This window comes from Neophocaena asiaeorientalis, unplaced genomic scaffold, assembly GCF_003031525.2.
Source record: "Neophocaena asiaeorientalis asiaeorientalis breed wild unplaced genomic scaffold, Neophocaena_asiaeorientalis_V1.1 scaffold106, whole genome shotgun sequence".
NCBI classification, from domain to species: Eukaryota; Metazoa; Chordata; class Mammalia; order Artiodactyla; family Phocoenidae; genus Neophocaena; species Neophocaena asiaeorientalis.
Genome location: NW_020172597.1, coordinates 626,821 through 651,204, shown reverse-complemented (window position 1 = coordinate 651,204; position 24,384 = coordinate 626,821). Strand labels below are relative to the sequence as shown.

General features: G+C 36.6%; 1 protein-coding gene and 1 pseudogene across 1 annotated transcript in view; both read right to left on the bottom strand.

The window, feature by feature from the left end:
- Nucleotides 1-2,087: 2,087 nt before the first annotated feature.
- LOC112395497 (succinate dehydrogenase [ubiquinone] cytochrome b small subunit, mitochondrial pseudogene) lies at nt 2,088-4,252 on the bottom strand (annotated as a pseudogene).
- A 9,903-nt stretch (nt 4,253-14,155) lies between these two features.
- The window catches only part of AGO3 (argonaute RISC catalytic component 3), a 119,082-nt gene continuing 108,853 nt past the window's right edge, over nt 14,156-24,384 (bottom strand). The window contains exons 18-19 of the mRNA XM_024738807.1: nt 19,747-19,946; nt 14,156-19,173 (exon numbers count right to left, since the gene is read on the bottom strand). Coding sequence (XP_024594575.1) covers nt 19,065-19,173; nt 19,747-19,946 — 309 coding nt within the window. The 3' untranslated portion in view covers nt 14,156-19,064. The remainder of the gene's footprint in view (nt 19,174-19,746; nt 19,947-24,384) is intronic.

The following is a 24,384-nucleotide window of genomic DNA, read 5'->3' as shown; positions in this document are numbered from 1 at the left end:
TGTCATATGAAAATAACCAAAGTTAAGTTCCAAATAGCTTATTAAAGTGCTTGGCAAGTGACAGCAAAGTTGTATTTTACTATTAAATTGAACTCTGGTCTTCCCTCTGGAAATTGCTATTTTAGAAAAGTGAGAACTGTGATTGTGAAAATGTTTTTCAAGCAACAGCAATTTAGTGTCACATTAGAAGATTTCTGCTTTAAATTGGGACTGGCTTTGGCTATTTACAACCAAGTGACCCACCTTCGAGGTACAGTGGGAGATCTTGATGTTTTTTTATTTTTATTTTATCTATTTATTTAATTTGTTTATTATTTTTGGCTGCGTTGGGTCTTCATTGCTGCCCGTGGGCTTTCTCCAGTTGCAGCGAGAGGGGGCTACTCTTCGTTGCAGCGCGCGGGCTTCTCACTGCAGTGGCTTCTCTTGTTGTGGAGCACGGGCTCTAGGCGCGCGGGCTTCAGTAGCTGTGGCTCACGGGCTCAGTAGTTGTGGCTCGCGGGCTCTAGAGTGCAGGCTCAGTAGCTGTGGTGCACGGGCTTAGTTGCTCACGGCATGTGGGATCTTCCCGGACCAGGGCTCGAACCCGTGTCCCCTGCACTGGCAGGCAGATTCCTAACCACTGTGCAACCAGGGAATCCCCGAAACTTAGGTTCTCGATGTCTCATGGCAGAAAGAATTCAGTGAGAGACAAAGTGATAGGTAAGAAGTGGATTTATTTAGAGAGAAACACACTCCACAGAGTGTGGGCCATCTCAGAAGGTGAGAAAGGCCGATCTTGATGTTTTTGTATGAGTTGTTTGCCAAGGGTTTTGGGTATAGTTGCTCTAGTAAATTGCACTTTTTTAAAAACACAGAGTGAGTGGAAATAGTTTCTCTCTCTAATTTAGGCATTTTTGTTTGTTTGTACACTTCTCCAAAGGAAACTGCTTGACTCTGGCCTTTTTTCCAGCTTACTTTTCTGTTGCTCTCGCACCTGTCTCAGGCCAAATAAATTCACGTTGAGATCCTCAAGGTTGAGACTTAAGTGAGACTAAGTAGTTTTGTATACAATAGTCAGAGAGAATGAACCGCTGTTTCAACTACACAGCTGCAGATTTAATCTGGAGGTTGAAACAACCAACAACCCCCCTCCTCGACTCTATTTGCCCTTCCATTTTCTTGTATAAGAAAAGTCTATCAGTTCAAACGAATGGAAAGTAGCTTTGCTGCATTCAAAGTAAAGTGTTATACGTTTGTGCAGATTTAAAAATGAGTATCTAAAGGGTCTTTTTTTGGAGTAGAATAAATTTTTATTACACAGCATCTTATTTTTAAAAAGACTTTATCTTCATAGAATACATCTTCACATTAGAGATTCCCACAATGGGAAAACAACAACTTATTACTTATAATTTTATATCTGTGGACAGACTATTTTAGGACAAGTAAAATAAACACCTTTGAGGACTAAGTCTAGGTTTAGAATCTGTAACAATTTGAAACATCTATAAAGGGATCTCTTCCCTACATGGAACTTCTCTATATTCAGGAACTCTCCAGGCTCTTCTTCCTACGATTTAGAAATCAGTAATGTGAAACATCAGCATTTCTAATTTGCCAGTTTACCTTGGACATGTAACTGGTATCGACTGAACAGAGCGGGGAAGTTTGCAAAAACTAAACACTGCCTAATTTTCTGAGAAGTCTTTATTCTCGAATTAACAGTCTCTCCCTTTCTCTACCTAGGACAGATACAGAAGTCTGATCAGCTATTGAGAGCAATAAAGCTGAATTCCCTTTAAGAGTTTGATAAATTAAAAGGCAAAAGCTCATATATGTTTAGTTGTACTGTGAGTCTTGTGAGAAGCTGAGAGACACCCCATTAACTCCCCAGCATAGAGAACTCAGTCTGACAATTTTTTGGTTACAATTGCTCTCAAATCTTTCCTCAAAGATTACACTCTAAAAATAACGAGGTGATTAGGAGAAGAGGTTTGTCTCACCAATGGACTTATCTGTTATTTCCTCCTTATTGTGAATTGAATGGCATGACAGAGCAGAGGCAAGGGAGGTGTACAATCAATTTTCAAGGTATTGCGTCTAAAAGGTCAGAGCTTCCATAGCATAGCAACAGCTGTGCAGATGCCCTCATCACGATCGTAGAAATAACAAAGCCTAGCAAAGGTGAAAGCTGAGAGTGCCAATCCCTGGAATATAGTCATAACTTGTCCAATGTCCCAGTGACTATGAAGAGGGAGGGGCTGCAGCCAGGGAGTAGTTCATTGCAGAGCAAGGATTCAAATAAGCAGCTGGAATTAGGCCCAGGAGCAAAACACTGACAACCCTCTCACCAGTCCAGTGGAGAGATGCAGCCTTGGAACCAGAATGGTGGCTGGGTGACAGGTGAATGTCCTGTATTCCACACCATCCTGGGGTAGGTTGGTCCTGGAGAAATGCTGAGACATGAGTGGTCTGACCACTGGTGCTCAGAGGAACAGAGCTTGTCCTCCTCAGGCACCACAGAGGACATGGCCTCCAGAGAGTCGCCCTGTCGCTCCTTAAAGGGTCTTAATGTAGATACTAGTAATACTTTTAAATTAAAGATTTAAACCACACCTTTTAATATAGTAAAAAAAAACACTATTCAAAGAAATACCACAAACGGCAAACATTTATAATCTAAAATCTTTATAAAAGTACAAAAATAAATTAGAAAAATTAAACTCATAAAATGGTTAAGTAACCTTAATTTTACATTTGTATAAAATACAAGTGAAAACCATCTGAATGATGGCGGTGACTGAAATCCTGTTTGGTAAAGTATCCTATTCCTATGTTGTTTTTGATTTTGTTTTTTGCAACATAATGTGCCATTTCCATTTGACAGTTTATGTTGCAGTAAATAAAGAGTAATATTGTACAGTTAGCAGTTGCAAGTACTTTTTTTTTGCAGTACACGGGCCCCTTTTTGCGGTACGCGGGCCCCCCACTGCTGTGGCCTCCCCCGTTGCGGAGCACAGGCTCCGGACGCACAGGCTCAGCGACCATGGCTCACGGGCCCAGCCGCTCCGCGGCATGTGGGATCCTCCCGGACCAGGGCACGAACCCACGTCCCCCGCGTCGGCAGGCGGACTCCCAACAACTGCGCCACCAGGGAAGCCCACAAGTACTTTTGAGTTGGGCTGTTTCTGAGGTCCGTTAGCAAAAAAGTCCATTACCATTTTATTTCAGCTGAGAATCAGACATCATATAAAGCTTCATAATCCTAAACCACGAATATGTCTGCTTTGTTTATAAGTAAATCTCGAACCCAAGCATTATTCTTTTTTCAAAAAAAACTTTACTGGAGTATAATTGCTTTACAATGTTGTGTACGTTTCCCAAGGATTATTCTTTTAAAAAAATTTTTTTTAAATTTATTTATTTAGGCTGCGTTGGGTCTTCGTTGCTGCGCACAGGCTTTCTCTAGTTGCGGCGAGCGGGGGCTACTCTTCGTGGCAGTGCGCGGGCTTCTCATTGCAGTGGCTTCACTTGTTGTGGACCACGGGCTCTAGGTGCGCGGGCTTCAGTAGTTGTGGCACGTGGGCTCAGTAGTTGTGGCTCGCGGGCTGTAGAGCACAGGCTCAGTAGTTGTGGCGCACGGGCTTAGTTGCTCTGCAGCATGTGGGATCTTCCCGGACCAGGGCTCGAACCCGTGTCCCCTGCTTTAGCAGGCGGATTCTTAACCACTGTGCCACCAGGGAAGTCCCCCAAGGATTATTCTTAAAGGAAAATATTTTAATAGAGAAAAGTATGAGACAAGTGCTGCTCTATAAAGGCACTGCAAAGATCTCTATAGACTGTGGAAATTACAGAAATAACAAAAGTGACAGAAGGCAGGAAAACAGTCATCTTTTTTCTACAGATAAAATTAAAGATTCCAGTCCCCTTTATGATAGAGACATTTTATCAAGTATAGTAAAAATGATCCCATCCTTTCCTGGCACTGACAGATTAACCTAATTAATTTCCTAAAAGCATCTGCAAGGTATGCAAGTCTCAGCAGCCAAAGAATTTGTCAAATGATCAGACGACTGAAACATGGAAACTACGAGAACTGAGAGTTCAAGATGTACGGCCCCCCTCCAAAAAAAGAAACCACCTCGGAATTTTACCTTAGATTGCCCCCTCATTTCTCCATGCTTTAGTGTAGTGCTCTGAGCACCCTTTTACCTGAAGTTTCAAGCAGGTGAACTCTAATATAATTGGTGACTTGTTCTGTCCAGTCCAGCATGTCTAATTAATCAATTAGAGCAATCGTCCGATTACTGTCTGCCTAGATAACCGTCATGCTTTTCTGGTACTACACTTAGGGATGCTACAGCCTGATTTAACAGAGCATGTCTTCGCATCACCGTTACACATATTTCCCCCATTTAACTGTATGAATTTGGGTGTAGTTACTGACGTTTTTAGAATTTTCCTTATCAGTGTAGTTACTGGGTAGGTTGACAGTAGAGTGATTCTCTTCAATTTGTGAAACTTAACAACTGACACATATAGTTAAAAAAAACTCAACCCATCAGCATTTGTTAGTTAAGCTAACTAGTGCTTCTTCAGCATCAGTAACAAGATCCTTTAAGAAAACAAACTGTACTGTTAGGGTTGCACAGACTCTGGCGACATGTAGGTGGGAGATAGCCAGAAGGGAACAGACTGAATTCTCTGATGTTCTGGAGAACAGAAATAGGGTAAATGGAAATAATGAAGGGACAAGTTTTTAATATTTAGGCTGGACTGCTTCAAGTAGTGAGTTACCCCCCAGATAAGGAGCTCATCCTCATAGGGATTCCTGCTTGCTTGGAGGCCTCACCTCACACTAGGGTTCGAGTCCAGACCTACGCAGACTGGGCAGAGTGGCGGGGCTGTGGAGAGTGTGCTCCATCCAAAGGGACCAACCACTCTTGAGCTTCCCCTGGTGGCAGCTGTGAAGGGATACTGAAGAAATAGTGAAATCGATGACCCTCCTTACTTTTTAAGGGATTTTTATGTGAGATCTTCTGATTTTTTAAATATTAGGGACTAATAAAAATATTTTAAATACCAAACAAAAATTATTTGCAGACAGAAATTGGCTGCCAACTTGAGACCTCTGATTTTACTCTATTAACTTCAATTATGGAATGAAAAGTGATATACCTGAAGTTATGCAGTTAGGACAGTTGAGAGCTGGTTTTCAAAATTTCAGTCCAGGGTTTTCTTGCATATCATACTTGGGCTGTGTATCCACTTCAGTGCCTGTGACGATTCCCCGTCCATTTCAGTTTCTTTTTATCCTACCTATTCTTAAGTTCTTTCACTGCCTGGCAGAGTTCGCAAGCCTGGCTTCTTGCTTACCCCTCTTTCCACACCACCCAATGTCTTAAAGGGAGGAGCGTCTAAAAGACCCAGTGTCTTTTATTTAAGGTGGGGGAGAAACTATTTATTTATTTATTTATTGCATTGTATTTTCCATCACTTTAATTTTTTTTTATACGGAGCCCCAGCCCCACCAGGCATTTTTTTGGCCGCACTGCAGAGCACGCGGAACTTCCCCAAGCAGGGGTCAAACCTGTGCCCCCTGCAGTGGAAGTGTGGACTCTCTTAACCACTGGACAGCCAGGGAAGTCCTGGGTTGGTGGGGGGCCGGCGCAGCAGAACCTCTTTAAAACCTGAGTTCCACCTACGTGCCCAGCACTATTAAGTACCCTCCATCTATTAACTCATTTAATGTCCCAACAGCCCTACTATTATCTCATTATAGTGGAGGAAACTTGAGATTTAGAAGCATCAAGGAACTTGTCTATTGTCACGCAATCATGCAATCCAGGTTTGAATTCAGGACTTCGTGATTATGAAAGCCTAAACTCCTTCCACTGTATCACACTAACTCCCTTTACCTAAGCCTGAAGTGCTGTAATGATGACCACAAAACAAAGTTTGGAGCAAAGCTTTTCTTTTTATTGCAGTTATTAGTGAAAGTTACACTTCAAACTGAAGCTAAGCAACACTAAAACCATTAATATTTTAAAATCAAGGATTAAAAACAAATACAACTAAGAACACTTCCAATACACAGAATGGCAGAAAAAAGAGGAGTGGTTCTGTCACAGGACATTTTAGTGACAGTTTGGCTCAGAAAGAATTATGACAATTTCTTTAACATAAAATATTGTAAGTGACTGAACTGCTTAAAAAGCGGCTTGAAGCTTCTCAGTCTCAACCCTAGGTTTTTTTGTAGTAAATTTTTTTTGGGGGAAAGAAAATTTAAATACCCCCAAAAGTAGTTCTGTTTAAAAACTTTATTTGCCTTCTGCTCATCTTAATGACATATAGTCTTTGAGGAATTAAAATGACAACCATATCCAAAGCCTGGCCCCCAAGTACACAGTGATAGGACTCAACATTTGGTGTTTCTAATTATACAGTGATTACATATATATCATAGACTAGCTCCCACCCACCATATAATCCAATTTCCTCTTAATAAAATGTGGCAGTCAAGTTTAATATCACTCAAGATTTTATCTTGTAGCATATTACAAACTCAGACTTACTCCATAGTTTTAACTAATGTTATCGTGTAACCAAACATTAACAAAGGAAGGCTTATAAACATTTTGAAATTCTGCAGTCTCTAAAGTACTACGGTAAATTGTTCTTACTTATGAAAAGCCAACAAAAAATATAAGGCCAGACCAGGTGTAAGACAGGATAGGGAAGATGAGGAAGGAGGTTTGAGTGTCCATCATTTCACCATGCTGAAACTTGGTATATTTGGCAAGAGTAGTCGGTGTGGAAAAGGAGGATGGAGAAAGAGGTTACTCTGATTTTATGTAATAATTCAGTTTCAAAACATACTGATATTAACTCCCCAAAATATTTCACATCTGCAGTACAAATAGGCACACACGGTTAAGATGGTTAAAAAGTAAAATTTAAAAGGCTATTTGTCCATCTGCAGGGCATTTGCAGGAGGCCCCACCTCCCCACATGTCCTACATTTACATTTTACTTTTCAGAAAAGCCCCTTTTAAAAGAGTGCTATTTCCTGTCCACTACTTCGGGCTTAAAAAAAGCAGCAATTGTCTCAAGTGGGAGCAGTTAGCAATGCTTTAGGGGTGTGTATTTGTGTGTAATATAAATGTTCTCTAGACTGAGTGGTCAGATTACACTGGAATGGTTATATTACAATTTTAGTCCCCCAAACACTAAAGAAACACATTATTTTTTCTATATAAACTTATGTAATACACAGTGTTATAAACATAGAATATTTATATACACACACACACACACACACACACACACACACACACACATACACACATCACTGCTTCCCACAGCCTATGAATGCATCCATATACTAGTTCACAAGAACGATCTTTATTCACAAGATACAGTAACACTTTCATGGGGTCCATAACTGAAGACAGATATTAAAGCTACACATTACAGCAAAAATTGTTTAAAAGTATTCCTGATATATCCAATGTTCTCAGCTATCTCCCCAGCAAGGTGGATTTTTTGTTCATTTTCCAAGCATGAATCTCCCCAACTTTTCAGTACTTGTAATTCTCATTATCCTATAAAACTAAGATAGATCTCATCCGTGTTAGTGATGAGCTGGAAAAGCCCAAACTGCCTGCAACAAGGGGAGATCAGCATCTATAGAGATAAAAAAATAAATGTTGAATGCATTCATACCCTGTGTACCTAAAATGCATCCTTTTATTTCTTAAAACAAAACAAAACACAAACCAAACTTGTCTGTTTCAACAAGGAATTGCTTACACAACCTGTGGTGATGTGCCCTTTGTTTTTTTCCTAGAAACAAGAGCCCCTTCCCCTCAGGAAAGTGGGTAAGCCTGTAGAAATGTAAGGTTCTGCCCACAATCCATAAAGATAACTGGGTCAGACACCAACAGGCTGCCTGATATCACCTGCAGATGCTCAGAACTGAATTTAAATGAAGAAAAAACCCTTTTACTATATTTTAATTTTTACAGGTACATGGTGATTGGAAAGCAACGGTCAACTCTGCAAAGTGGTAAGTGAAATAAGCACACTTTTCCTTCTTAAAACCTAACCCCTTACTCCAAAAAAAGGTTCCAAAAAAAGGTACCAAAAATCTGCAAGAAACAAAGGGATAACTATCTGGTTGTACAACAGCCTCTGATGCCAATCTGTAGCAAAAATGCCTGAAGGCAAAAGGCAAAGTTAATTTCTGATTATCTGATGGTTTCACCACATTAATCTAACTCAAAATACAATCACAGCTGCCATAGCACCACTAAAAGGAGTTTGGTTTTTGAAGTTACACTTTTCCCAAAGATTATTATAAAGAAAAATTCAGCTTGTGCAATAAATATCTAGCAGGGGAGAAACAGAACAGAATACGTTTGTAGGTGAACACCATACCATGATAAAGCCTCAGTTTCTCTTACATTTGTTTGATAAAATGATCTAGGGTAACTAAAGACACTTTCATAGAAGCAAACTGGAAATGAACCCTTCACACAACAATATTTTATCTCAAGCACTGTCACAAACATTATCCTATTCTTACAACTACTTTGTGAGGGAGGTGAGGGCAGGTATTATCACTACCATTTTATAAGAACCTAGGCACACAGAGATTAAGGAAATTGCCTTATGGACACAGAGCAAATTAGTGGTAGAGCTCTGACTAAACTCCAAATCTCAGTTCAAGTTTTAGAGCCCTTTCTACTCTCAAAGGCAACAAGTTCTCAACAGTCTTTTTCCAGTTGTGATCTTCTAAAACTTCCTGCATTTTAAACCTATTTATGCCTTCTTTACAGTTCAGGTTTGACTAGGAAATGAGTTTAAGAAAACTTTTAATATGGAATTCTGCACACACCAAGAGGCATATATGTGAGAAAGAAATCAGTATCTATAGAACTAAGGTCTGAAAAATCATTATGTAAATTAAGAGGGAAGAATAGTCTTAAGTATTCATTCAGTGTAATTTTTACATATTTAAGAAGATGTGTCAGAATAAAAGTTACAAATCTTCTGAAGTTTAAATCAGAGTCTGATTCATTAAAACCAGGAGCTACATTAATTTTCCTTAAGAATATGGGCATCTCTGTTAGAGAAGATTGAAATATTACTTTCAAGAATAATTTCTTTTATCACTTCGCTGTAACATCGTATTTCAGGTATATATTCTGTTCATATTACCACTCTATAGCTAGCAAAACCCTCTGTGGATAGAGATAATACCTGCAGCACTAACACTTAATTCTCATTTAGCCAAGTTAGGATTTCTTTCCATCTATTTTAACTAAAGTTACATTCTAATGATTCTCATTATCTCTCTTTTTTTTCAGTCCTCCCCCTTTTATTTTTAACAGTGTGTGTGTGTAGGGTGTGGAGAGGGAAAAACTGCACAATTCATAAATGGCATAAAACACTGATTTCATCCCAATATAGAATCATGGCACTCAAGTAAATCAAAGAATGGTAGGTCAAAGAAAAAACTTTAGAACCCAAACATGAAAACAGTATTCAAAGAGTCTCTCAATCAAGCTATAACTTGCGGCATGTGATCTTCCTTTCCCAAGTATTTTAAAGACTCTATTATTTACTCATAGTAGAATTCTATCTAAACTGCCTCTAAATCCTTTTTCTTTTCTTTTTCAAAGAGGAGCAAGGCATTGTACCCTGGGCTAAGAAATGAGAAAGCTCCTGGAAAACTTTTAAAGAATCTTATAGGACAAAGTATTAGAAGATTTTGGTTAGTGCTTGCTAGTCCTGATTTTTGAATTAGAGAAAGAGCACAGGCACATTTGCAGGATCACTATCAATACTATGAGATCATTCCCTTTCTGTGAAACAGGGAGATATCTGCAGTTAACACTGGAGATCCAAATCTGTTGCTACCAAAACCAAAGGTTTAACCTGCTACCAAAGGCTCCTCTTGTTAAACTCCCTGGGATCAAACTGTATCCATTAACCTGGTTGGACCGTCCATGTTAGGCAAAATTCCCCCTTCACTACAATCTACCAGTGTTTCCCCCAAATCTGTTATCAAAAAATATTTTCTTTACAGGAAAGACTACCTTGTCTGGAAAGGTCCTATTTTGTGTTTTCTATATAAAGGGAAAAGCTGGAGAAGCCGTGTTGATAGCAATGCCATGGCTCTATTTAAGGATAAATACTTCGTTTCTTTATTCAGAAGCAACTTCTCTAATCAAAACAGATGCAGCTTTAGATCTGGGACAACAATATAAAATAAATTTAGGTTACAGAGACTCTCTTCCTAGGTTCAAATGGCAACAGTTCCTCTTTTACAATGTGACTGTGAGAACCAGACAAATATCAAACAATTATAAGGTTTCTCTCCAAGGATTCCGGCAAAGAAACCTTCTCCTTTTCCTCATTTACCCCCTCACTACATACTCTTACAATCCCACTAGTCCATTTCTTCACAAAGATCTCCTATCACACCTGCAAACATTTTTTGTAGAAAGAGTCTTTCCTTCTTTGGTTCTAAAAATAAAGGGCCAAATGAAAGGATTTTTGTTTGTTTGTTCTTCCAACTAAAGCCATGAAGTAAATGAAGATGGAAAGTTTTAGGCATTAAATACCAGGGTAATCTCCCTCTCTAGTTTCTGGCATGGCCTCTTAAACTTTAAACATAAAATTACAGATGTGCATGCAGTCAATTTTTAGAAATAAAAAAAACCAAAAAAAAAAAAAAAGGCAAAGAAAATAAAGTTCTAATGACCAACAATCCCATCTGTTTTCTACTCACATAAGCCTATTCATGACAGTTCTAAGAGATGACTGTGAACTTGAACAAGTCACCAAGTACTTCACTGTGGTAACTCAGTTACTGATGCCAGGTACCCTGATTTATGGAGCCAACCAGTTCAAAGAGCAAAATAAGCTCTATGTGTCAGGTTCCTATGAGCTTTTGGAAGGAAAAAAGAAAATAAAGGACGATTTCTACTCAAAGCTGCCTTAAAAATATTGATCTACAAGAATTATATGCCTGTCAATCTAGGACAATGTTGAAGCATAATGAATAAAACTGTTAAAATTATAACTACAATAAATATCCTTAAGAGGGGAGCATATATTTGCAATAAAAATATATCTGACTGATTGAAACATATATAGTTTTTTAGTATCAACAAATTCCTATAATCAGAATACCAACGTTCAATTAATACTTGATGTAGGGTAAGGAAGTAGCTGTGTGTGTGTGTGTGTGTGTGTGTGTGTGTATCAACCTACTGAAACTGGCAAAAACGTGGGGAAAAAGTGACATGGCTAATGTCTATACGAAATCACATGCTGATTCATTTTAAATCGTTAAATTTCCCATAACAGAAAAATAATACTTTTCCAATTATAGTTACTTGAAACTTTCTCATTTACCCCTCTCAGTGAAAGAATGTAGTATGGCAAAATGTCATACATTAAACCCTGATAATTTAGAATTTAAAGCTCATAGGAGGGATAAAGTTTATCTTTTAATCTCTTACAGAAAAAAATGGCTTACCAAGCAAATTCACCGTGTAAAAACACAATGGAAATATTGTACCTGTTTAACAGAATTCACTTTTTTCATGCACCTTTATAAAAAGTTAATGTCAATAAAAATAACCTTGATCTATTCACTAGGAAACTGGAGTAACCATATATGCTTGAAATTAATTTTCTATAATCATACTTTTAACTGTCTTCCAATTAATTCACATTCATAATTATTACTTAAATTTTTAAGTAGCTGAAATACTATATTAGCCTTTATCTCTGATTCTACCTAGCCACTTAAACTCTGTTTCTTCATTGATGAAGAAGCAACAACTTTAAAAGTAAGGTAGGGTTGAATCAACGTTAAAGGTATGGTAGGGAAAAGATCAGGGTAGCAAATCTTCCACATGACATAATCATGGTGGGGGCTGGAGCAGCCCATTTCAAAGTCAATTATCACTGACTTCTGGATCATTTGCTCTTTGTTTCCCAGGCCTATGAGAATGGTATCACAATCCTAACGCTGGATGATGTGTCCACCTAAAGCAGTTTCAGTGTAGCTGAAGTGAGAAATAAGAAGTGTAAACAATCAAGTTGCCCCAAAACTGCAGATCAGGTAAAATAAATCCAATCCATTAGTAGTCGTTTTCTACTTAAAGGAAAGAAAACTAAAGAAAAGCCCCACCTCCCGTCCACGTTTAGAAATCTGTCTAAAGACTGTCTTTAATGCCCACTATATAAACAACATTAAGTATTCTAAGTTAGAAAATAGTGTTAATGGTTTATTGGTAAAAATCCAAACTCTAGACTTTATGGAATTAGTAGTTTGGTTGGCATATTAACATTCCATCTTAATCTTTGCTAATATTACAAAGAAAGAGGAAAAGCTAGAGATATCTATAAAAATAAAATACCTTAAAACCAATATCTAAGCAAACTATAAAAGTTGCGCACAAATTGCCAATAAATATAAACATCACAATAGAAAAATTAATATTAAAAAAATAAACTCGTAATTGCTATTATGACATTATAAAAAATGAAAGAGTTTAATGTGCATGTATATTTGCAGACAGACATAGTACACTCCAAACAATCAATATAAGTTTACTATCATTATTACATAATGCAGCATACAAGGTTACTGAGGTGTGTTTTTTTGTGTGTTTTTAAGTCTATTTTCTGGGAGAGTGCTCACCAAATTCACAAGCAAGAACTGGTTAGGTGATCATTTACTGCTGTTTACTACTTCCTAGTTCAGGGGAAAATCGCTTTCTGGTAGATAAATTACCAACCAGTATGAATAGTCCTGCTATTATCCTCCCTCTTACTTATTTCCTCCAAAGCCCAATTTTACCTGTTCTATGTCTAATTAATTGATCATATAGATGCACTGTCATCACTTTTCACCTATGCTAGAAAAAAGAGGGAAACATTTAGAATATTTCTTGCTGCCTGAAAAAGAAAAAATTTCCCTAAAGATAGAGAATCATTTTACTTCTCCTCTTACACTGATTTCCATGATGACTTGGCTCCATCTTTATAAGCAGTCTTCTTTAATAAAGATTAATTAGAAGAGGCTGCCAGTAGATATTTACAAAAGGGTCAATATGCTGGGGGGGAAAACGTAGCCTATGACATAATTTCTGGCAAGTTACCTTTGCTGTCGGGCACTTACTACTATATCCATACTCTTGTTAAAAAGTTAAGCAAACTTGCTGTTTTATATGCCTTATATAATACCTGCAACACAGCTGAGAACTGAAACGGTTAATTCTGTTAAAAACTGTGTTCTTAAACTTACAAAATATATTTGGTGAGCATTTACTTAGATACTTTACTGAATAAAAGCTTTACTTGGTTCCCTTGGACCAGATTCAGAACAACAAATAACATTATTTATATGAAACGGTCATACTCTTGGAATTCTAAAATAATTTATCTTTCAAATTTTTAGCCTCATGCTATTTGAAAAATAAAAATCTACAGCACCATCTTCTGAAAAGGCACTTTCTAAGAACCGCCTTGCTTTAAAAAATGATTTAAAAATTTAATTCAGTGTCTACCCTGAAGAACATCTCTGCTTTACTGACACGCTAACATGGACACAACATTAGAGTTTGGTTACCTAAGACATTGATTTCAAAAAGGAAGGGAGACCAATGGCCAGACAGATGATTTGATAGCATCTTAATTTTGTCACACTGTTGGCTACATGATATTTTAATAGGGCTTCTCATTGGTAAATCTCAACCCTCCATATGAAATTTATTAAACTTCTATCTTTAAATCAAATTAAAATCTTTAACTTCCATACTTTAAGAGCAAAAGATTCTTACAACGATGTAAAAATATAGAGCACTATCTTTGATGGGTAAAGAAAAATAAAATTGAACTAGCAGTAGATAATATTAGCATAAGTCTTGACCATTATACCTTAGTTAAAAAAAATGATTTTGACCAACATGGAAAATTATAAACTGAAATGTACCACTTTTAAAAGTAGGAAAAAGTTAAAAATATTTTTCCCTTTGAGGCTATATATATATATATATATATATATATATATACACACACACACACACACACACAGAGAGAGAGAGAGAGAGAGAGAGAGAGAGAGAGAGAGAGAGAGAGAGAGAGAGAGAGAGAGAGAGAGAGAGAGAGAGAGAGAGAGGGAGAGAGGGAGACTGAATTTTTCTTCCTGGGAGTCAGTTTAGGTTTCACTAATCACAGCATCATTTCCAATATTGCCACCGATCAAAAATGTTCTTAGTATAAGCAGGAATTTTTTTTTTTTTTTTTTTAAGCAGGAAATTTTTTAAAAAAGATTTTTTGGAGAAAATTCTGATTTTCACATCTATGTACTGATTTTACACATTATTCTTGGCTTGTTTTTCGACTCCTGTAGAATCACAAAGTGCTTTATATGATCAAATGAGAGGGAAAAAGGAAAATAAAGACAGACTTTAGAGTCAGGGTTATACCGCCACTCACAAAGGCCTCACTTGATAAAGTCTCCCAGGTATTATTATTGAAGCTTTAACACATCCATGAATTCTCAAAAAGAATGAAAAGGATTAAAAAAGCCAAAATAAAGATGCCAGTTCAATGGTGTCCTTTTGCAGCTTGACTGATAACTCATAAAAGATAATTTAAGTAGCAAGTTACTGTTAGGGGCAACTTGTCTTTAAAAACTATTCAGTAGGAGAACATCTAAGAGGATGAGTTAAATAAATATTTAACCCAGGTTTAATGATACTGAATAAAATTTATCCCGAGCTGTCAGTTAAGCTTCTTGGCAAAACATCACTATCAAGTTTTAACAGCAAGACTACAAAATATTCTAGCTGAATCCAAGTGTCTAGCTTCACAGATTTCATAAAAATCACCACCCATGGCAAATTCATGTTGGCCTCTGAATCAAACACCCACCAAATTCCTTGAATAAGAGTCTCTAATTCCTGGTCTATAATCCATCAATAATAGATCCTTCAGACTGATTACTGGCACTCTGAGTGTTCACCTTTTCCTTAAACGTTGAGATCCTCAGCCAGCCGTTTTTACTGAATGGCAACTCAGCTTCTATCTCCTTAGTCATACTTTTAAGTCTGTCATGACTAAGCCTGTCATGGGGTCTGTCATACTAAAATCCATTAGAGAATATATAAGTAAACTTTAGGCAGTGGTGGGTCATCAGAGAACCTAGTTTGGAAAACCAGTATAGGTGTTTAGAGGGCTAGAAGTCTCCATGCTAGAAAGTAGAGATGAATCTTTATCAAGTGCCTTCTAAAACACCCAGTACATTCCTACTAGAATCCCACCTAGACTCTCTTGTAGGAAGATAAATAAATTAATAGGTTACAAACAGGAAGATTTCCACAGAGTACTTTTTCTGAGAAACTTGTTTAAAGGTAAATATTAAGAAAAAAATAAAGGGCACCTGTACTCCTGTGAAAAATATGCTAAAAACCAGTACTGAGGAGGCTGAGGTACCCTTTTCCAAAACTGCTAAAGTAAAAATCCACATTTCTAAAACAAAGAAAGAGTATCCTGATATTAAATTGAAACTAAATTGGCAGCACCCTTTGTTACCTTGATATTTCATGTTCTTAAATCTTATTTAGGAAAAAAAAAAAAGTCTAACACTAGCCTTGAATCCTGCTCATTTCCTTACTGTTAAGTGCAGTAACTGTCAGACTCTACTTCATTAAATAAATATAGCAGCTACGGTATTATAAATGCATGGTCCTCAATGCCAGTAACGTGATACTGTAATATAAAACATGTATCAGCACTTTACACATTTGCCATCCAGAATATACATTAAACTCCCAATTCTGCTTCACATGAAAATCTATTATACCAGTTGCTCGGACTGACATTTTAAAGTCACTCTTATATCACAGAAAACAGCAGACAGAAATTTAGCATTCACTGTATAGTTAGTGAGCAAGGGCAGGAACAGAAAGGTCACTGTTGAGTTTCATGACCATTAAACTCAAAACAACCTTTTTTTTTTTTTTTAAATAAAAAAAGATCAGCAATTCTACGCCAGAAGTATAATAACGAAACAAATTTCAAAAAATATTTGCCACTTAGTATTTACCTTAAAGTTCTAAGCACAAAGTTTCTTATAATTGAGTTTGATATACCAATTTGTTAGTAAGCAAAATAGAATATACTATACATATTCTTTCAAGTTAACCAACTTTAAACTAGCAATGTTGAAACTCTAAGAGCACCCTAAAAAGAACTCACTTCAAATGTAAAGCTTTATATTAAAAAAAATTTTTTTTCCTCTGTAAAAGTCCTTCTAAATAGTTTTAAATTATAGGCTTTACTTTAGCACATGTGAGATTAAGTGACTGAAAATTAGGTAAAGCAGGTAAATAGGGAAAGGTTATCTACAGTTCTTCCCTGGGCTCTAACGTTTTCCACATCAATCTGTACAGCTCCCACTGATAAAGGAAGATGTTTTACTCATACTGAGCAAACATACGCCATCAGGTTTTTACCACCTAGGATATACTATTTTCTTCTCTTGCCTATGTTCTTGCCTATATTCAGTGAAATTTCAATGTAAAAAAAATACACTCTTTATAGAAATTTTTTGGAGGAGGGGGGAGGGTTGGGAGAAAAATGTATACACTACACAAACATTACCTTATGTAAAGAGCTTTAAAACAGTGTTGTAAATTGCATTTCAGACACTTCAATATAATAAACATACAAAATACAGTACTTTCTTAGTTTTCTGGCAGAGGGACAAAAGATTTCATACCTGTTGGAGGATATGGGCTCAGATTTTAGGCTCAAAATACAGTAAATTGGCAATAAGTGTGGATTATAGGTAAGAGAGAACTAAAGAGCTAATCCATTTGTTTTCATGTGCAGATGGAATTCTGAAAGGTTAACAACAATGCCCACTGGAAACAATCTGTAATATCTATACTCTGAACCAGTGCAAAAAAAAAAAAAAAAATTAAAATGCTATTTTCATGAGTTACAAAGTGCAAAGCTCCCCTGAATCCAAGGTTACTGATAAACTCGGTTTTGACAGCTTTATAGTATTTTTTAATATCTTAAAGTGAAGTCAATAAAACAAAAGTTTTGCAAAACTTTTTTCAACATTTCAGTGATTTAACTCATTTCAAATGCTCAAAGTCCTAACTTCCTTTGTCACCATCACCCTAATTTTAAAAGGAAAGTTACACTGGTGATGAATTAGCAAAAAAAGTTTTTAAAATATCATTTTATATTTTCCTGACTCATGTTAGTAAGTGAAAATGGGCACCTTACCAGTATGATTTTTCAATAAACATGATCTATTTTCAAAGAATTTAAATATCTTCTAAATCTAAAGCTAGTCGCTGTCATTACTTAAATCAAAGTTCTTCAACTTTATTTCTAATATTCAAGGTCAATACTCATTTAGGAAATTTAACTTCCTTCATTTTCATTATGATTTTTATAAGACATGCTTTAAACTTGAAAATTACAAAACTTTCCTTCTGAAATTAAGGCTATATACTTTGCCCTTTTAAAATTATGGAGGTGCCTGTTTCTCCCACTATCTGTGGTAAAGATGTCAAACAGACACAGCTTTCTTTTAAAACTGCTTATTGCACTAAAAGAGAGCAAAAACAAGTTGTCAGTTCTTAAAATAAACATGATTATATTTCTATAAAAGATGTTGCCAATATGATTCTATAATTATTAAAGCACTATTCTAATAAATATAAAAGAAAAGGAAGCTATACTTCAAAACACATACATATATGTTTATATATATACAACACACATATATATAAAAATATATATATATGAAAATCACATTAAGGTATGAGAGGCAGCAAATAAACTAGTAAAAAAAAACCCAAAAAAACCCTCCACAATCCCTTCTCTCCACCCAATTTCAGAGGCCTCAACCCTACACAGTTCCAATCATTTAAAATATTTACCCTTTATAAAAGTTTTAAGGGATTTCCATGTATAACACATAGAAACAGAAGACTTTAGAATACATATCACTTATATAGAGAGTTACAACTTCTGACAAAGTTGTGTGTTTTTTTTTTTTATATATTTATAGCAGCTTTAACAAACTCACTAAAGAAAAAGAATAGTTTGGGTTGCTACTGCTTATGTACACATTGCACAAATGGCAAATGTAAGTTGAGAGCAGGAGGGGGCAGACATTCACTCTCACAAAAACATATTTTTTATATATATATGTGTGTATATATATATAGTTTAAGAAAGCAATACCAAGAGTTGAGGACTCAGAATTATGTATGAGACAAGACAGGAGTAGGGCGTGCAAAATAAAAATCTAGTTTGCCATGCTTCATATTCAAATGAACCAGATACATGAACATCTGAATGTTACTGGTAGCATCAGGGAAAAACAAATGTAGGTGATGAAGGCAAGGGCGGTAGAGAGAGAAATCATAGTGGTGGTGGGAGGATAATAAAAGGGAAAGAAAGTTCCCCAATGGAATGAACTATAAAATATATACAGAGATACATATATATCTATTATCAGTATAGATACAGATATATATGCATATGCAGTATGCATGTATATAAGTAAAATATACAGATAACTTTTACAAGAATACATGAATGCACATTTTTTGCACACATAATTGTGAACAATCACTTTGATTATTCATATAGGTGTGTTTTTTAAAAAACCATCATTTACTTTTTCTTTACTTTTTTTTTTTGCAAAGAGTTGTGCTGCCAAGCAACTTGAGGTAAAGGCATTAAAAGGGTTAGACTACAAGAAAGTGAAAACAAAATGATCGCGATACTTCCTACAGGAGACCGCACAAAAAAGCAGTTGGCTGGTTTCATATTGCATAATGGTGCTGTGTTCCTTGATGAAGTAAACAATCTTCCTTGTATCAACATAAAGATCATACCCTGGCCCCCACACAGTGTTGGTTTCTGTATGGCTGGAGGCATCCCCACTCAGCTGACTCCACTGGAAACATAAGTTGTATGTTGATTCATCTTCCAGTTCTTCCTCTCAGAGAATATTCTGAGACTTTTTAAGCAAAGTACATTGTGCGTAAGGTATCTTGGTGAATCTGTACAGCCTTGGCAAGAGCCTGTGGATCTCGTCCATTGCTCTGTCCTGAAACGTGACTTCCTTCAGCACTGTAAGAAAAGTGGCAGTGAACACAAAACCAAACCCTATTCTGTGTAAAAATTCTGAAAAAAATTATTTGTAGAAAATGTTTAAAAAATTAAAAAACAAATAAGAGGCCAGTATAATGAACTCCTACATGTCCATCATCCAGTTTCAATAATTATTAACTCAAGGCCAATTCTGTTTTACATCTCTCACCTCTCCAGGACTATTTAGAAGTAAATCCAAGACATCCTATAATTTTGTCTGTATATACCACTTTTACTACCAATAATCTCTCCCTTGAATTAATCTGGTAAAGCAACAAAACCACTATATCACACTATTACTAATAAGCCCAGACTGCACATTTTAATAGGAACCCTCATCTTGGGCAGTCAGTTCTATCATAGCTTTTCATTTGGATCACTGACTCTTCTAACAGCCTGTGGAACTTTAATTCTAAATGGCAGTACTTTATGGCAAAGACAGAGGCACCTACTTACATGTAAACACTTAAAGAAATTTCCCACGAAAATTCTAACACACAGCGCATACTTGGATTTGGGTGAGAATCTGTACTTGTTATGCTTTTATATTACCTGTCATGTTCTTTGTCCACAAGATGATATCTGGCTCTAAATGCTACCAGGTGAGCATAATACGCTGGTGCAGGTATAGAAACAGATCGTGTGCAGCGCACGTAAGTGTGGCAGAGCTGGTAAGTTAGCAGTTGAAGTTCATCTGCAGTAAAGCAGTTATCATCCCATAAAACATGATAGTGTGAAGGACGGCTGGTACCCTATAGAAGGCAACAGAATATTCTGCTGATTTCTAAACTTTTAAATAAATATTCACCACAGACTAAGTTAAGTGAAAAAACAAGCTTTGTACATTAGCAAAATATATCCTAATTTAATAATCAATAAAAAAACATTTAGTTGATTTTGGGTATATATCCCAAAGAAGTAAAAACAGGGACTCGAACAGATATTTGCACACCTAGGTTCAAAGCAGCATTATTCACAATAGCCAGAAGGTGGACACAATCCAAGTATCCACTGATGGATGAATGTATAATAAAAGGTGGTGTGTGTATATATATATATAACGGAATACTATTCAGTCTTAAAAAGGAAGAAAAATCTGCCACATACTACAACATGGATGAACCTTGATGATGTTCTGCTAAGTGAAATAAACCAGTCACAAAAGGACAAATATTGTACAATTCGCTTACATGAGCTACCTGAAGTAGTCGAGTTCATAGAGACAGAAAGTAGAATGGTGATCACCATGGGTTGCGGGGATGTGGGAATGGGGAGTTAGTGTTTAATGAGTACAGAGTATCAGGGAAGATGAAAAAGTTCCATAGATAGAAGGTGGTATGACTGCAGAATAATGTGAATTACTTAATGTCACAGAACTGTATATTTAAAAATGGTTAAAATGGTACATTGTATGTTATGTGTTTTTTACCATAATAAAAAAACAAGAACATTAGTTGAGCTCCTATGTATTAGTCACTATGCTAGGGACTGTGAATTCAAAGAAAAACAAAGGAAACAATGTCAAAACAATGGAAACATAATTCAGTAGAGGAGTAGAGGAAATGGAACATATGTAATTATAAAACAACTAATAAATGGCTATAGTACTACTGGTACTTAGTCCTATATGAGAATACCAAAGGAAGTAATTGTGAGGGTGAGCCCTGGGGGTTCTTCACCAAGAGGGGAATGAGTGAGATTTGGCCATTATGGGATGGGTAGGGTGAGGAGACACTGGAGAGAATGAACAGCCTTAACAAAAGCACGGGGGCATAAAATTTCATGGCACATTTGGGGAACAGCTAATAGACTAGGATGAACAGAATATGGGGCATGAGGGGAAAAAGATGAAATTGAAATGAACATTTGGAATCAGACTGAATGACATGCTTAGGAATTTGAACTTTCACTTGTAGGCAGCAGGGAAAGCACTGCGCAGCTTTTTTTTAACAGGAGAGGTTTTGGGTGTGATAAGATTGGGGGTTTTATAAAAGTAACATCAGCAGTAATATGGAGGATGCGTTAGAAACAGAATCATGATGAAGCAAAAAATAGAAAATCTGAACAGACCTATTACTAGTGATTGAATCAGTAATCAAAAGCTTCCCAACAAATAAAAGTCCAGGACCAGACAGCTTTACTGGTGAATTTTACCAAACATTCAAAGAAGAATTAATACCAATCCTTCTCAAACTTCCAAAAAATAGAAGAGGAGGGAACTCTTCCAAACTCATTTTACAAGGCTAGCATTACATTGATACCAAAACCAGACAAGGATGCCTCAAGAAAAGAATTACAGGCCGATATCCCTAATGAACATAGATGCAAAAATCCTCGACAAAATATTAGCAAACCAACTTCAACAACACATTAAAAGGATCATAAACCATGATTAAGGGGGATTTATTCTAGGATGTAAGGATGGGTCAACATCTGCAAATCAATCAATGTGATACACCCCATTAACAAAATGAAGGATAAAAATCATATGCTCATCTCAATAGAAGCAGAAAAAGCATTTGAGTATTTATAATAAAGACTGTCAACAATGTGGGTACAGAGGGAACATACTTCAACATAATAAAGGCCATATATGACAAGCCCACAGCTAACATCATACTCAATCATACTCTAAGATCAGGAACAAGACAAAGATGCCCACTCTCACCACTTTTATTTAACATAGTTATTGAAAGTCCTAGCCAGTGAAATTAGCCAAGAAAAAGAAATAAAATATTATACAGATCTTCGTTGACTTACGATGGGGTTATGTTCCAATAAACCCATTTTAAGTTGACGATATCCTAAGTCAAAATGCATTTAATATACCTAACCTACCGAACCTCACAGCTTAGCCTAGCCTAACTCAAACGTGTTCAGAACACTTATGTTAGCCAATAGTTGGGCAAAATCATCTAACACAAAGCTTATTTTACAATAAAGTGTTAAATACCTCATGTAATTTATTGAATACTGTACTGAAAGTGAAAAACAGAATGGCTATATGGGTGCAGAATGGTTGTAAGTATATCAGTTTTTTACCCTTGTGATCATGTGACTGCTTGGCAGCTGTGGCTTGCTGCTGCTGCCCAGCATCATGAGAGTATTGTACTGTACGACACTAGCTGGGGAAAAGATCAAAATTTGAAGTACAGTTTCTACTGAATGCATATCACTTCTGCACCACTGTAAAGTCAAAAAATAGTCAAACTATCATATGTTGGGGACTGTATATTATAAAGCTATACTAATTAAACAGTATGGTAAAAACAGGCACATAGATAGATCAGTGGATCAGAATAGAGCCCAGAAATAAACCATGCATATATGATCAATTAATTTATGACAAAGGAGGCAAGAGCTTACAATGGGGAGAGGACAGTCTCTTCAATAAATGGGGTTGGGAAAACTGGACAGCCACATGCAAAGAATGAAAATGGAGCGCTATCTTATACCATACACTATACACTAAAATTAACTCAAAATGGTTTAAAGACTTAAATGTAAGACCTGAAACCATAAAACTCCTGAAAGAAAACATAGGCAATAAGCTCCTTGACATAGGTCTTGGTGATGATTTTTTCTGATCTGACACCAAAAGCAAAAGCAACAAAACCAAAAATAAACAAGTAGGATTACACCAAATTAAAAAGCTTCTGCACAGCAAAGGAAGCCATCAGGAAAACAAAAAGGCAACCTACTAAATGGGAGAAAATATTTGCAAATCATGTATCTGATAAGGGGTTAATATCCAAAATATATAAAGAATTCATAAAATTCACAGCAAAAGAAAAAAATCCAGTTGAAAAACGGGCAGATCTGAATAGACATTTTTCCAAAGAAGACATACAGATGGTCAACAGGCACATGAAAAAAAGGTTAACATCATTAATCATCAGGGAAATGCAAATCAAAATCACAACGTGATATCACCTCATACCTGTTGGAATGGCTATTATCCAAAAGATTAGAAATGACAAGTGTTAGTGATGACAGAAAAGGGAACTTCTTTTTTGTGGGGGGGGGGGCACATGGTGGGGCATGCGGGATCTTAGTTCCAGGGATTGAATTTGTGCCCCCTGCGTGGAAACGTGAAAGTCCTAACCACTGGACTGCCAGGGAATTCCCTGGGAACTTTTTTAAAAAAAAATTTATTGTATTGAAGTATAGTTGATTTACAATGTCGTGTTAGTTTCTGGTATACAGCAAAGTGATTCAGTTATACATATATATACATTCTTTTTTATATTATTTTCCATTATGGTTTATCACAGGATACTAAATATAGTTCCCTGTGCTATACAGTAGGGCCTTGTTGTTTATCCATTCTATATATAATAGTTTGAATCTACTAGTCCCAAACTCCCAATCCATCACCCCTGCCACCCCCAGCAACCACAAGTCTGTTTTCTATGTCTGTGAGTCTGTTCCTGTTTTGTAGATAAGTTCATTTGTGTCATATTTTTGATTCCACATTAAGTGATACCATATGGTATTTGTCTTTCTCTTTCTGACTTACTTAGTAGGATAATCTCTAGGTCCATCCATGTTGCTGCAAATAACATTATTTCATTCTTTTTTATGGCTGAGTAGTATTCCATTGTAATATATACCACATCTTCTTTATCCATTCATCTGTTGATGGACATTTAGGTTGTATCCATGTCCTGGCTATTGTAAATAGTGCTGCAATGAACACTTGAGTGCATGTATCTTCTTTCTTTAAAAAAAATATTTATTGGGCTTCCCTGGTGGCACAGTGGTTGAGAGTCTGCCTGCCGATGCAGGGGACACGGGTTCGTGCCCTGGTCTGGGAAGATCCCACATGCCACGGAGCGGCTAGGCCCGTGAGCCATGGCCGCTGAACCTTGGCGTCCAGAGCCTGTGCTCCGCGACGGGAGAGACCACAGCAGTGAGAGGCCCGCGTACTGCAAAAATAAATTAAAAAAAAATATATTTATTTAATTTATTTATTTTCTCTACTTTTTTGGCTGTGTCGGGTCTTAGTTGAAGCATGTGGGATCTTTTGTTGCAGCGTGCAGGTTTTCTCTCTCTAGTTGTGGCACACGGGCTTCTCTCTAGTTGTGGTATGCTGGTTTTTCTTTCTCTAGTTGTGGCGCACAGGATCCAGAGTGCATGGGCTCTGTAGTTTGTGGCATGCAGGCTCTCTCATTGAGGTGTGAGAGCTCA